Source organism: Pseudopodoces humilis, chromosome 7 (genome assembly GCF_049639895.1).
Source record: "Pseudopodoces humilis isolate 2021_Gansu_Grassland_sample_001 chromosome 7, ASM4963989v1, whole genome shotgun sequence".
In the NCBI taxonomy this organism is placed as follows: domain Eukaryota; kingdom Metazoa; phylum Chordata; class Aves; order Passeriformes; family Paridae; genus Pseudopodoces; species Pseudopodoces humilis.
Genome location: NC_142206.1, coordinates 53,845,109 through 53,861,151, shown reverse-complemented (window position 1 = coordinate 53,861,151; position 16,043 = coordinate 53,845,109). Strand labels below are relative to the sequence as shown.

General features: G+C 41.4%; 1 protein-coding gene across 1 annotated transcript in view; it reads right to left on the bottom strand.

Moving 5' to 3' along the window:
• Window positions 1–1,849: 1,849 nt before the first annotated feature.
• KIF26A (kinesin family member 26A) overlaps window positions 1,850–16,043 on the bottom strand; it is a 93,489-nt gene continuing 79,295 nt past the window's right edge. The window contains exons 6-14 of the mRNA XM_014250039.2: window positions 15,744–15,837; window positions 14,993–15,255; window positions 14,561–14,744; window positions 14,105–14,264; window positions 12,272–12,434; window positions 8,338–11,716; window positions 4,734–4,924; window positions 3,711–3,861; window positions 1,850–3,192 (exon numbers count right to left, since the gene is read on the bottom strand). Of these exons, the coding sequence (XP_014105514.2) occupies window positions 3,017–3,192; window positions 3,711–3,861; window positions 4,734–4,924; window positions 8,338–11,716; window positions 12,272–12,434; window positions 14,105–14,264; window positions 14,561–14,744; window positions 14,993–15,255; window positions 15,744–15,837 (4,761 nt within the window). The 3' untranslated portion in view covers window positions 1,850–3,016. The remainder of the gene's footprint in view (window positions 3,193–3,710; window positions 3,862–4,733; window positions 4,925–8,337; window positions 11,717–12,271; window positions 12,435–14,104; window positions 14,265–14,560; window positions 14,745–14,992; window positions 15,256–15,743; window positions 15,838–16,043) is intronic.

Genomic DNA, 16,043 nt, shown 5'->3' with positions numbered 1-16,043 from the left:
TCATTTACTACCCCCAACTACCAAAAAAGAACAGTACCTGCATAGGCAAAACTCTGTATTTCATCCATCAGTGCCTCACCTTATTTTGCATGTCAGGCTTCCTTTGTGCCACCAAGCCAGAGGCTAAATACATTTAATATGCATATGATTGCCAAGTTGACATGGAACTCAGCAGCCCTGAAATGTCTCATTTGTTTCTTTGTGGCAAACATAACAGTAGTTAGAAACGAAGGACAGAATATCAAAGGATGCCAGTCTGATCAGCAAACACTATACAGGGGAATATATAAACACATTAGCAGGTTTATCAAAACTGGGATGGACGATTAGCAGCTTGATTTTTACTTCAGAGGATGATAATATTGCCAGGGTGGGGGAGAAACAATGAAGACCTCCAGGGAGAGGATGAGGTGGCTGGCAAATAAATAAAAGAAACAAAACCCCTTAGGTCCATTCAAGATGGTGTTAGAGGCTACCTTGAAAAAGAGTGTGTGCCCAGCCTTGCTGTGCCCAGGGCTCAGAGGTACCACAGGTCAACTCATCCTGCCACAGCAACATTGTGCATAGTGCAGAAACCAACACCAAGTGCAAAGTTCCTCTCTTTTTGCCATCATGTTTGTGGAGGTTTCCCCTTTTGCTAATAAATATTTGTTCCTCGGCCTGATGCTCCTTTTTTTTATTTTGTTTTTATTTATACAATCCTTGCTCTGAAAAATCCACAATGTATTGAATCACTTCATGCTTTTGATTCTATATTTGAAGAACTGTGACTTTCTGCACACAGCAAGTAAATTTAGATGGAATTTACAAGTCAGTAAATATAGCTGGTATCCAAGGGTATCAGCAAAGGGACCCTCCAGAAATTCCAGATGCCATATTCCCTTGCATAAAACCAGACACAGTGCCAAACATCAATAAACAAACATGGTGCACCCTTTTTCAGGGATAAATCAAAGGGATAGAGAAGGGCACTCTTCATAAACAATGCGGTCAAAAAACTGTTTAAGCATCAAACCCTTGCTCTGACTCTCCCAGTCCTTCATCTGCAGAATGAGGAGGAAGGAATTTACCCCACCTCACAGGCCTCTCGTGAGGAGAAGGAAACAGTGTGTGGATGCCATGCTGTTAGGCCTCCCTAAGGAGAGAAAAAGAGCGAGGGGGAAATTTCACACATGTCAGTCTTTGGGCCAAATGGCCAGAAAAAACTGGAGGTGGTGTCACTAGAAGCACCAGCTCCACGTTAACCCCGCCTGGGGAGGCTCCAGCCAGCACCAGGAGCTGAGGACCAGACACTGCTGCTGTCCAGCCAGGGAGCAAACACAGCAGTGGCACAGAAAAATGAATGTAGCAGTTTGCCATGATGGACCTATGGGGCCCAGGGCTTGATTCCACTTCCTAGTTTTCTTGTGGTTTCAGACCCATTTTTAATTGCTTTTTCTCATCAGGGAAAACAAGTATGTGAGCTGCAGGTCTTTGTTCTGTAAACTATCAAGTGCTAAGAGAATGTAAGTATTAGCACCGCTATTTATTTCACCCTTTGGTGTTTTGTCTCTCTTTCCTGATTGGTCTATGATGACGAATGTCAGAACTCTGTTCCCAGTTATACACCTCTTGGGCAAAGAGACAATGCACTGTGAAATTTAACACAGTGTACCAGAGACCATCCTCCTCCCTCTTCTGCATATTAAAATCACACACACAGCAAAAAGCACTCGTAACAATAGATGTATCTTTTATTCACAGATAAAAACTGAAGCAAGCTGTTATAATACATATTTATACAAAGGATTTGAAAAAACCATAAAAAGGAAGATGATTAGAAAATATGATTCATTATGAAATATGGTATTACATACACTATTAAACCTTTTCAAAAGTATTTGTTTGGCAACAATTTATCAATAGTTTCCACACTTAAGTGGCCTCCTTCAAAAAAGCACAAATCTCATGCAGCATGTATAAACTTGATCCTGAGGGTTTGCCTTCCTTAGAAAAACTGTAAAAAGATATACTATTTGTCTTAAAAGTTCAAAATGCAAATGCTATATTTATAGTCAAAACTATATAAAAATATGGACCTAACTTAACATTTACAAAAACTTTTTGCTCCTTTTTTTTTTTTTTTGCTTGTTTTATGATTTTGGTAATAAACGTAATTCTCAATTCCTGCAGTCAGAGAGGAAAAAAAGAAAACCGAACAAAACCACAGTGCCCTTTGTAGACTTCCTCACATTAAGTTTACGACTCCAAAAAAGACCAGGTCTGTGAAAAGTGAGGTTAGTAACCAAGGAAGTAGGTAAGCAGTTAATATATATCTATATATGTATATATAAAATGGAAAACAAACATTTATTTTGATCTGAAAAAGTAATAATACAAAACCTGAAGGTAAAACAATCATCTCAAAATGCCATAATACTCCTTTTCAATAGATAAATGTTCATAAAAATATCTTGAACCCTAACCAAGGAAACAATTATAATACAATTTTAATTCTGCTACATAAAACAGCTTTTCTATGAAACAAGAAGGCAAGTTCAGGTATGAAAACATAATTTACTTATTGCTTTTGCTACAATGTTGTTTGTTTTTTACATATAGTCATAAATACACTATACAGTATAAAATATTTCGTAGGAATACATTTTGTGGTCTGCTTAGGTTTGCTGGCTTTAATTTCTAGCACCAAATACAAAAATGAAAATCAAATGAACTTTAAAGGCACTTCCATTTCATGTTTGTTTGTTTGTTAATTAACATCAGGTTTTGTACTAAATTTCTTCACTTCCCTCTGGTAGAAGCAATACTTGATCCTACTTTCATCTTTGTACAGCTCAGGTCACGTTGAGGCACCAAATGATTTATGAACATTCCCATTCCTCAGCTGTTTCTTTCTCTTACAACATTCATTGTTGCTTTTTAGTCTTCACCTTTCTTCCTTCACTTCCCAGCTACTTTACTTCTTCATGTCGGACGACCCAGCTTCACTTCCTTCAGTCCCTTGAGAAACCTCTCTTCAAACCTCCACTTCCCTCACTCCATCCTGCGCATCGGATATCCCGATATCGAAGCACGTCACTATCATGATATGTGACTTGCACAGATTAACACACTGCTCCAGTTCTTCTGTCACTTGTTCCAGTGCCTCCAGGTACTCCTGTGACTCCTTATCAAGGTCAGGATCCACTTCAACTGTCAGACAAAGAAAGTACTGAGTAAGAGAAACAGCTTATCATAAAACATTATTCTATCACAAAGGAGCCAATATGGTAAAGTAAAATTTAGTTTCTCTTGAACTAAGGTTTTTTTTCCCCTTTGTTCAGCAGATGTAAAATTCTACCTTGAGGCTCCACTTATGCAAAGCACTCAGTCTGGGAACAAATCTCATGCTTCAATTTCCCAGCTATAACATGGATATGGAAACAATTTTTTCCTTCTTTGGAAAGAAGAATAATAAAAGGGTATATATTTAATTTAAATGAACATCACATTTCATATTAATGGCACCATTTTGATGCTCTCTTCTGGTTGGTTTGGATGGGTTTTTTGTTCAAATAGTGTATTACAAAAATACAGATTCAGTCAGAGTATTTTAGGACTCAATTCAGCGAAATATCTTAGCAAGTGATTAAGTTTTTCAGTGGGACTGCTGACATGCTGAAAAATCTGTTAGAGGGCTGATCATTTTGCTATTTTTGTAAAATACTTACAGTCTTCTTTCCACTTATTTGGATCCATCATCAACCTGCACTTTGTCTCTTCCAACTCTTCCTTCAAAAATTCATGCTTTGCCTTTATTTCTCTGATTCGCTGCTGGCGCCTCTCCAGCATCTTCAGCTTGGTATGGAAATACATCAGACCCTTTTAAGACAAAGAAAGACCACTTCATGAATTTTCCTGTTGTGAGCTGGCCCATAACAGTCTGACAAAAATTGCTCTCAGCTCACTACTTGTAAGAGTGAGAGGGTGGCTTGTTTTATTTGGTTGTGGGGTTGGCGGGGTTTTTATGGGTTTTGTGGGGTCTTTTTATTTGAAGTTTACATTTATGGATTCTTATCCAGAGGAACTGAAAGCTGCATCACTTGAGCATTTGTTGCACTTCTCTGAATTAGCAAACATCTCCTAATACATTCTGAAACTACTACTGTTTGTAGATGATTTTTTTTCCCAGTAGTGAAAATGATAAACACGGCCTAATGATGTCAGAGTTACAGTTAACGCTAAAACATGAATTCTTATTTTCTAAAAAGCATTCCTACCTTCTCAACATCCTGGAAAGGCTATTACAAAAGAAAGGGGAAAAAGGCATCAGTAGAACATAGAATTGTGGTCGCTAAAATAGAATTAGCTGAACTGTTTTCCAAATACAAGTAAGTTAAACTCAGTATATCCCTGATTTAATAGAATCTTGTCATTTACATAAAGAGTTAATGACCCTGTTGTTGAGGGACGCTGTAAGGTTCCACCAGCCAGGCTAGGATTATGAAGTCTTCTCATAATGTATTCATTGGTAACTTCCATTTACACCATCAGTCATGTTAGACACAATTAATTTTAGGCAGTAATCATTTTCATTTTCTGTGTTAAGGGTACCCCAACATATGAATTGTAAAATTAATAATTATAGTACTTTAATTGCATTCAATTTCCTGAACACCATTCTGGCATTCAAGCAAAGACTTTGTCTGTATATTGTAATTTAACTTGTCTACAGTTGTAAAATATGTTCTGACCTCAGTTTCCTCTTGTCTGTGTCGCTGTAAGCGTTCCACATCATCAATCTCATAAACTTTAATTTCAAATGGCTCTTTCAAAGTGCCTGGCAAAGGTGGTAGATCAACCCATTGGCCAGTGACACTGGGTTTTCTTCCTAAGGAGGCAGCATCTGGCAGTGGTGCAGGAATCAGTCTGCGACGCTGGAGACCTAAAATACAAAAACAAACATTCCTCAGGCTCCAAGAGACTAACATGCTGCAGAACATACTGCAGTGAATTAAAGAAAGATCTAGGTTCTCAGCATACTTAGAAAGAAATGCTTTTCTTCATCTTTTCTTTTTAGTAAAATACCCTCAGGCTGCTAACTGAGTTACTGCCTTGACAAAGTAGGTTTCACTTGGTTCCCAGATGGGAGCAACAGCAGTTCTGCTCCCAAAGCAGATGTCTGAACATCCGTTCTTTATTCTCTCCTTGCAGAAATATTTTGCCTGGATTGATTTTTGTTTGGTGGACTACAGTGGTATTCATTACCTTGCAAAGGCAGTGAGATAGTGAATAATCTAAAACTAATACTGATAATGGCTTATTTATCTGGAAGTCTTCTGCTCCCCCAGTTTAAGCCAAGCAAGGCTATCTAAGATCCCTGTCACTGCACTACATCTTTGCAAAGCTCAAACAGTTCCCTCCAGAACTACTACTGCTATTTTAGGGTGCCAAATACCAGCAGTGGGATTGAGAGACATCCAGAAGGCATCAACCAAGCTGCAACTTGAGCACCTCTAATGTTGAGGCATCTCACACCTTTGCACCAGCACCCAGAAGCTCAGTGCATGACAAAACTCACCAATTCTGGGAGCCTTCAATAGAATGCTCCCAGATTTTGTAAGAAAATCATCCTGCTCCATTATGGTTCTGCTAGGGTTCAAGTTTCATTGAAGCAGAGACTGAATTATATCCTTCAAAAATGCTGATGCTCTTGATTGTAGGAGTTGGCACTCTGGTGCCCAGCTTTTTTTGTGGTTAGTAACTCTCTTACCATTCTCTAAAAATCTGACCTTTACAAGCCAAAGCATGTCTCAAGCCTGAGTATATGCATAGAACTAGTCAGGCAACATTAACAAGCCTGCAGTCCAATCCCTAGGAAGAGGAGGGCTGAAGGCCACCAAAAACAAGCTGAAATGACACAAGTAGCAGTAAGCATAAGCTGGCTTTAGGTGACTGGTGACAATAAATTTAGTACTTAATTGCCTTCTCTTATTAAAAACTAACTCAGAGTTGATGAGTCTTTTTTCTTCTGCTCTTACAAAAGGAAGAACATCAAACAGACGAGGCAGCTCTGCCCAAAGGACAACACTGCCAAAATAACTTCTGGGCTGAGACCTCTACAGGAGAGGTAAGTGCTAACTAAGGCTGTCAGATAAGCCCTGTCATGAACTTCAACATGAAATGAAGAAAAATCCCAGCAGGCACGCCCAAAGTAACACACCTCCACTGATACCCCAAAAGTTACCTGCTTTACATATTCCTAAGAAAAACATCCCTCATTCTTAATTGCATCCTTGCTGATTTCTAAGTAACAAGAACAAAATGGGAATGCTTTCAAAAGGGGAAGACTTGATTCTGCTTCTACAAAATCACAACCCCAATCCATTCAGCCTGAAACACCACTACAGTCCTGCTGGATGAAGCCACACACTGTAACCCTGATCCTGTAACTGCTTTGGTGACAGGACATCCCTCTGAGGAAAGCACCAAACAGCTATGGTCAAACACATGTAATAAGCAGGAAAACTTCATCTCCTTCCACTGTACAAGCCAGGGTCAATGGCTTTTCTCCAGGAATTAAGTTACAGGGTAAGGGGACAGGTTTACAGTGACATACTTGGGAGTAGGATCTGTCCTTAAATCCAGAGCATCCAACATAGTCTAGTGTTACGTAAGCTACTCCAAGAATATCTAACAATGTGCAAAGATTACAATAATTTTAGAACAGTAATAGGTCTGTACCAAGCATTTCTCGTAAGAAATATTTGATGCACTTCCTGGAAACCACATTTCATGCATAAAACACATTATTTTCTCAAAGTCTACAGTACTCCAAAAAAGTAATACATAATTTACTGATATAGAGCAATTACAACTGGAAAAAGAAATAGTTTTTCATTTTTAAAGACCTTATAAGTATTTCCTGGGGCAAAACCAAATAAAAATCCATCAGTGAGTAATGCCTTCTCAATATGTGTGCAACTCACACAGTTGTTAATATTGATTTGTAGGAAAGGTTTAAGAGGCTGATATGCTATGCAAAGAGAAGTGCAGCAAATGTTGCACTGTTTCCAAAATGATCACTTGCTGAAGCAACTCAGTTTCCTTCACCAGAAAGCACCATGAGATCAACTTCATTTCATTTTGTTGCCAGAACACAGCATCATGGCTATCTAGAGGGACTGCAACAATTGCCATTTTCCAACCAGAATTTCAGATCCAGCACATTGCTAATATTAGTTCCCACTATATTTCCAACAGTCAGTATGCCCAGGCTGCTGAAGGAGGCTGCTGGTTGCCAAAGATTCTTTACAATACCACAGGATTTCAACCTAGATCTGAGAAATGAACACTCTAACACCAATCATATGAGCCAGATTTTGAAGCTGACTGCAAAAACACTTGACTGCAGCTGCACCAGCAGTGAAAGCAGTAAGGAAATATAGGAAATAAGGAAATATAAGGAAATAAGGAAAGGCACCAGAGAGAAGGAAAGGGGAGCTGGCCCCCATATGCCCACCTTTGTTTGGTATGGTCAGACACAGTGAGCCAGAGATGCCCCTTCCAAGCAACTCTCCCAGTCAGTTTCCTACTGCTTATAGTATTCACACACACACACACTAGAATTTCTTAATATAAATAATATTAGAGTGCAATACAATAATGTCGTGATTAGCTGGTAGCATTAACCCAAGAGTCACTACATCTTACACACACACACCCTACTGCTCTAAGCCTTACCTTTGGGTAATCTAATGTGCATTTAGCAGTCCTCATTAATTCACAAACACTCTTCTCCATTCCCGGCCCATTCCTTAATTTCTAAACTACAGTCCTAGTGTTTGTCTCTGGCATTCCCTCACAGACACCTAGCAGCAGAGCTCCTCCTCTCCTCACTGCCCTTCTCTCACCAGTCCTCCAGGTCACTCATTCAATCCTCACAAAAACTCATCAGCACCTCGTTCTTCCCAACCCACCCATAACACCCTCCTACTCGGGCCACCCTGGTCCTGGGTCCTGCTGAGGGAGGAAGGAATGTCATCCCCCATCTGCTAGCAGCCACCTGCTGCCTCCTCCCTCGCAGAGAGGCTGCCGGCACCCCGGGGCACTCTCACCTCTCCTGCCCTCTCCACCGCAGCACCTGTGTCACACCTGCAGCTTTGAAGTAAAATAAATGACAAGTAGCTGTTGTCACAGCAATGCACATGCACACACAGGCACATGCAGTCAGTCCACCTCCCTGCTGTGAGTTCCTTCCAAGCCTCCTCTCTGTCAGAGATGCCACAAAACACCTCCATCCTCAGGATGCAGTGGAGCACCAGTGAACACCTGGCCTCCTGCCCCATCATGTCTTACCTGTTGATCGTTTCTTGGGGGATTTAAGGCTCCTCATCCGACCCGGCGATGACATCCCGCTCTCGCTCATGGAGTCGTGTGCCGAGGAGGCGCTGCCGGTGGCCTCGCTGTCCCGAATCATGCTCTCATAGCCGCTGCTGCCGCCACTGTGGTAGAACAGAGCCGTCCTCCCCATGGCTGGTGGCAGCTCCCCGCTGAGGACGCTGCTGTTGTCACTGCCGTGCCCGCTGCTGTAGCGCTGCGGCCGCCGCGGCGCCGTTATCTTGCTGTAGGGAGACGGCAGCACCGGCATCTGTAACTTCTCGTCGCTGAGGTTGATGCCACTGTCATTGCCGCTGTCAGAGTCGGTGGAGCCTCGGAAGTGTCCTGCCTTGGCAGAGCCGCCCGACACCAGCTCGTTCACACGGCTGTTGGCTGCCCTCATGGCCTGCTTGGTGCCCATGATGGTCCCACGGCCGGGTTTGCTGCTGACAGGCTGCACAGAACGGGGAGCTGCCTTCCCACCAGGGGCCATGCCAGAGCCCTTCCCTGCAGGCTGTGCCAGGGACTTCACAGAGGAGCTGAGAGACTTTGACCCACTGGCAGAGAGACCCCGGTTTTTATTCCCGTTGGCTTGCACCTTCTGGTTAGCTGTGGGTTTTGCCTGGCTGTTTTTACCAGGTGCAGGGGCGGTGAAGGGCAGTGGTAAACCCATACTGGAAGAAACAGGAGGGACCCCCAGCCTGGGGACAGAGCGCCCTGCCCGGCTGTTACCAGTGCTCCCGCTGTCCCTCACCATGCTTGCTTTGGATCCAACAGATGTCAGGCTGTCACACCTCTCCAGAGACATGTGGCTCCCATATCGGTGCACAGTTTCACTCTTCGATGCCTTCACCTTTAAGCTCGATGTCATCTTGGGCAAAGAGTGGTCACCCTTCAAGTTCATTTTGCAGCTGGCACTTTCACTAAAGTAAGAGCCAGCTTTCAACCGTAAATCTGCCTCATCTTCAGCCTTTGGCGTGGCAGCTCTGGCAAAGTCCAGGCCACAGGCTTTCCCCCCACCGTTACCCAGACCAACAGGTTTCTGCTCCAGGCTCGATTTACGTACAGGAGGTGTTGGAGGTGTTGGTCCACCTGGTCTGGGCAACATGGTTGATTTCTGTGGTGCATTCTTCTTTCCCAGGGATGATTTCAAGCTGCCGGTGGCCAAGGAAGCATCCGAATTCCCTCGGGTCCCAGACTCTGGCAAAGTACTGTTAGCATGTGACACTGGCATCACTCCCAGTGTGGTGGCTCCTCTCTTCAGCTGTGGCATCTTCATCGCAACTTCTGACTTCTTTGCAGCTCCGCTGGAGGATTTACAGGCCATTTCACAACCATCCACAACCCTCTGTGAACAGGTGACCATAGTCTGTGACTTCGTTGGCCTGGATGCTGTGCCAAAACACTGGGCAGCCTTTTCTGGCTGCTTCTCAGTACCAAACATGTGAGGTTTTGGACACAGCAGCGACTCTGCAGGTTTTGCTTCCAAGTGATAATCGGTGCGTAACAGCCAAGGATCTTCAAACATACCATGTGGATTCTGCAGCTCTTTATAGCTGAGGACAGTATTATTGTGGATTGGAGAAGAGGTAGTTTTTGTTTTCCTAGGAAGACTAGAATGTATTGTTTCTATCACAGGAGCATCACGAGAATTACTAAATTTAATTTTTACTGGCTGATCAGTGACACAAAAAGCACTTTTTATCTGAGATGCTTTGGTAGTTTCAGAGGTTTGAGGGCTTTTGCTGATGCCTGAGGAAAGCTTGCTGGAACTCAAGCTCTCACTCTCTAGCTCAGAGAAGCAAAATCCACTGTCATTCAAAGCACTTTTCAGGGGGACACATAAATGGGATGAGTCCAAGTTGAAGGGTTCCTCGGACTTATTACAGTTGTAAGATAACTGTGGGACAAAGCTGTCACTAGACTGGGCTCCATCACTTTCAATTGTACAAATGCTGACTTCACTAAGCCATGAACTGATGGAGGAACGTCTGCTGCTGGTAAAGGGATCCTTAGCAAAGGGCACAACAATATCAATATTTACACCGGTAGAAGCTTCCTGTGAGGTATAAGCATCAAACTCATCATTTATGCTGCTGATAATACTGACCGGCCTCGAACCTGATGCAAGGGCCTGAAGGGAGCAGTCACTGTTAAAGCTAATGATACTGGAAGGTCTCCCATTATCCATAATTCCACTAATAGAGAGCTCTTCCACCACTGTGAAAACAAGCTCATCCTCTCCATTCAGCTCAACAGGCTGCTGCAAAGTCACTGTGGTGGTCAGTATATCCCGATCAAAACATTTCCCTCTGAATGCTGACCTGAAGCTGTGTACCTCTATCGCACCTGACTGACTCTGGGTGTTGCTACCAACAAGGAATGTGCTTCCTAAAGGATTCTGCTCAGGTTTGTTTCCCATCTGTTTGCTCATTCCCACAGGAGGAGTCCGAATTGCATTGCTATTGTCCAGCTCCAAATTCTCAGCTTTGGAGCTTGGGGAGTGTTCTCTCTGCTGGGGAGGGGGAGGCGCTGGGCTTGGCAAAGGTCTCTTCACATACAAGGACTTTTCCTTAGTGACACATTCAGCTGTGGCCTTACTCTGCTCTGGATTCCTCAAGGGGCTACACCTTGAAGTCTGCAGGGAATCATTGATTGTCTCTCTCTCTCCCTCTAGGACAGAGTCTATTATTTTGTTGTCAGCTCTGCTCTGCAGCTTGGAAAGCTCTGCTTTCAAGTGAGGTGTGCTATTTTCTTGACAGTTGCCATTGCCACCCCTTGGTGCAACGGCCTGGAAAGAAAGGTTATGTCCTTTTTTGGGGGATGCAGTTTCTTGTGGAATCAGTTTCTTAAATCCCCCAGAAGGAGAGGATACTTTTTCCTTTATCAACTTAGACTGTGGATTTTCTGTACTTCCAGGAACAGGACTGCAATTGGACCCAGTTTCTCCACAAGCAAAATTTATGGGTTCCTCACTTCCATCAATGCACTCTAACCTTTCCTGCAGTTCAGCAAAAGTGTTGCATTTGAAATGGTCCTTGTCAGAACTCCTACCAATTGCAGAATTGTCTTTATTTCTCTTCTTATTTAGGGATGGGATAATGGGAACAAACTCTGGTGGACCTTCATTATCTGTCAATTCCCTGTCAGACAAAGCTGCACCATTGGGACCAACATAGATGACAGTATCACAAGACTGTTCACTGCTGGAGGAATAATCAGGATCACTGGATATATTCAGGACAGGAAGGTCAGGGTCAAGGGCAACAGTTCGTGGGTGGAATGGCCGCAAATGGGGCGGTCTCCGGACATGTCCTTCTTCACAGGAACTCTCTCCTCCAGATGAGCTGGATGCATACTGCAAATGACAAGGAACAGAGAAGTTATTAGTACCAATTGACAAATAAGTATATACATGTACAGTAAATTATTAAAAGGTCAGGTTGCAATATACTCTGTGCTTTGTGTACATTATCACAACTACATCTAGTGGGAAAATAATAGAAGGGAAGGTAAATTAAAATAACATGCTACATGGATTTTACTGCATTAATAATAATCTAACGATCACACCTTTTCAGATAATTTCTATTAAATATTATGCATTTCTTTCTTCTTACTAGTTTTCTGTTCCTCCTTTATAGATTTTTAATTAATACTGATAGAAGCTTTTGAGATAGTTCCACATGTAAGCAAAGAAAGAATACGTGTTTGAAACAAAAAGAAGGGAATTTCAGGATTAAGGTTTGGGAGCAGGATGATGGCTCAGTGCCAAGTCATTTGTTAGTTCCTCTCCTGAGATTTTATGCATTTTGTATTACTTCCACACATCGAGAAATCCCATGTTTCCCTACTGAGAGGTTAGGAAAACTCATTTTCAAATGAATTCATTTCTGCTTGTTTGTGAACCAACCTTGGATTTCTTCTTTCTCATGCGGTGGATTCGCGATGCGAGCTGAACAGTGGTGAGAGTCTCTGCATAATTGGCTGGGGAGTCAGAAATGTGTGCAATCATAGTAGTCCTGCAGTTGATGTTCCCAAGTGATTCCCTCAACAACATTGTCAACTTGTTGTCCCTGTGCAAAAATTGAAAACACCAGGATTATTTAAAGAAACCACCAAATTTTTTGCAGAATTTTACACCACAAGCTGTACGTTCACTCTTGTGCATGCATAAGATAAGAAATATGCTCCTGTTATTGACCACACTTAAAATATGTCTAAATGTACACACACAAAGGTACCAACATTTTAATTTATCTGCCTATGTATTTACAGAATGGTAAGTCATTTTGTTGCTCAGCAAATTGTAAACCAGTTGACTGAGAACTCGTTTTCTTAGGTTTAGGTCATACTACCCAAAAGAGCTCATGAGTGCTATATTTTTAGCTGAACACACTTAGTACCTGGATAGTTACACTCTGTGAGCTCTATGCAAACACGTTTAACAGTAAGAAATACAAGAAGTCAACAGAAATGGCAAGAAGTCTCTAAACAAATATAACAATGTTAGATACCAGAAATACAAGTGTCACCCCAACTACTCTACTTTCCATTCTGCCACCTGTGGTCTGCTCTGCCATAGCAAAAGGGAAGCAGAACTTATCTCTGGAGGCTTTCTTGCAAAGCCTCCACTGTGGACAGTAAAGCTGAGGAGACAAATGACATTTTGTACTCACTGGTCTCCAGGACATCTTTCCCCAAGGTTCCTTGGAATAGGAAGCTCCCTGCTTCCTACTGCCCCACCCCAAGCAGTTCCAACCTGAGGGAACTCCTGTCATGCCTGATCACCAAACCACAGTAGGTGACCAAGTTGAGGATCTGCCCTTCCCTATTTTAATCCATCCATCCTCTACTCCATGCACAAACCTAGCAAGTAGCCTGAGGAAAATATCTCTCTGGCTAATACAGAAAGAAAAAAACACCTGTTTGAGATTCATCACTAGATAAATATGTGAAATGACACAATTGATAATGCATTATAACTTTGTGCTGTTGTTAAGACAAGCAGCAATTAAATTTAAGGACTGAAGGCCAAGTTCTGGTAAGAGTGGTTACAGTGTGGCTGTTGTCTTTAAGCCTGGCTCCCCACAGGTGTCTTTGACACAAAATTGTCACAGACACTCCACAAATGAACACACCTAAACATTCACTTCTGCTAAAACTAATGTGCAACAAGGTGGTCTTTTGGGTTTTTTTTAATTGAAAATATGTACTATCCAAAAAGACACAGAAATAACAACCTTTGATGACCATGCTTGATCAATACTCAATTATTTTCCAAATTTTCAGTACAATTTTTACATTTGCAAAAAGAAGAGAAAATTGTATGAAATTTGGGTTCAATTATTCACTTTGGCTGAGATTAGCCAAAAATTCCAAATCCAGGAAACAAAGAGGAGAGCAAAGGAAAGAAAACATGTTAGACATTTTTCCCTCACTGCTTTCAACAATCAAACCCTCCCCAACACTTCACCAAAATTCAGTATATACCAATATACAATTTTTGGCCATCTAAGAATTCCACATTACTCAAACATTTAAAAGCCTGTGTTTATGTTAATATGGACAAGTAGATGAACAGATATGTGTATCTGTAGGAGTGACCTTAAAACAAGACAGACCCCCCTCTCTGACAGAATTTCCTTTAACTTCATATTAGGTAAACAGTAAATTGTTGATACAATCCATTTCTCAGGTAACACCAGCCACAAATTTAAGATAATGCAGACTAGACTTCACTTACTTATATGGCACATGCTTAGCACCATTAATTAAGGCCAAAATCACGTTGCCCAGGGCAGAGAGAGACAGACACAGAGAGCCTCCTCCATCTCGGCTCTTGCTCAGCACTTTTTCACAGCTCCCTAGATCAATGAGATGCAAACGACTGCGTCCTCCAGACACTAAAACAAAAAGGGGTAAAACAGTTGTACATCACGTTCTTGCATGGACTCAAGCCAAACCTGGTATTCAAAAGGCATTCAAATGAAAAGAATAATGAATACAGCATGGGATAATGACCAAATTAATATTTAATTGTAAGGAAACCAGATATTAGTCACAGCTACAAAAGTTAAAGGTGACTCAACTGGCTTGAGAGTTTTTTTTCCTTTTTAAGTTAATCGTAAATTATTAGTAAAACTAATGCAACACCAACCACATCATTAAAAAATGAACAATATGGTAAGTTCATTCATACTTCCTCCTTTGCCACTCTTCTCCATGCGATACTGGTATATGTGAAGAGTAAAGAGCATGTGTGAATTCCTCCTATCTTCCTCCTCACATTCAGGCTTGCTGGTGCTTCTGGCAGCAATTGCAGCATCAAGGAAAAAGGCAGCTTTCTCTGCTGTTGGGGCCCTTAGCTCACTTTGGTTTTGAAGCTTGAATATAAACAAGAAAATGACTAATTAGCACAGGGGCATTTTTTTTATTATTTTTTGCTGAACATGCTAAATCTCCAGGGCACTAAGAAAAACAAATATGTACACCACGGGAGAAGGGCTTATAAATTAAAAGTAATACATTTTTTTTACTGGCTTAAAAGTTGTCATATTTGTTGTCAGATAAAAGGAAATAAAAAGCAGAAGAAAGTCAGGCTCAGAAAAATCTGTTGTGATATTCATTATACCTGGGTTCCACATATTGGATCTTCTCTCAGATAAACCCCAGGAGACTGGCCATCCTGAAGGCTGCCAGTGGCTACTTCAGCTAACAAATCCTTTAGGTTTTCATCTTTGCCACTGATCTCTACAGCAGATACTCTAATAGAGAAACGAGTTCCAGTTTTTTCTTTACGTTCATTGATCAATTTGAACAGCCAAGAAATTGCACAGGGGATGATACCAAGGCTTTGTGTGGAGTTATCTTTCCCAATCATGGTAAAAGATTTTCCTAGAATGAAAAGACAAACATAAACACAATTAACCTTTCTTGTACAAGGCAGTGTCTTCATATTGCCACCTGATATCACCACGGTACATTACATGTAATGCCATGTGCTGCACAGATAAGGGAAAGAAGAGATGAAAAAATTCAAAGTATGTAATTAATAATCCATTATTATTTATTCAGTTAGGTTTGCAAGCTTTGTAAGCTGGACCCACAGCAAATTAATGTTAAAAACATTTCTGATCTTTTGATTTTCATCAAAATTCACCTACATAAACTTGTTCTTGAATAAGCTAATCTGATGCTACATTTTACCTTTTCAAATTAAAACTTACAATCGCAGTGTAGAAATAAACCGTGATAAGTTTGCAAAGCTAATTAAAAAGAAATTCTAATCTATTCATATACTCCAGGTTTATTGTTCCAGGAGCTGACAGCATGTAATTACCAGACTGACATAGTAATTAACTGTAACGAATTTGGGAGCTCACCAAGCTTGACGTGACCAAAGCAAAATATGCAACCATCTGCACCATTCACAACAGACTGGATTACTTCTGCTACTGTTCCAGAGCATACCTCAGCCTGGAAGAAAAATTGGAGACAAATAAGTGAAAGAGCATATACTGCTGTGGTTTTTACTACTCTTCTGTAATGAAATGAATGACTCAATATTTTTGAGGCGCAATATTCTCCCCATTTTTATGGCATCAGTCCTATTCTTTTAGTAACTATGTTATCTTAAAAAAAAATAAAATATGCTACTACAGCCTAAAATAGTTTTCAATTCT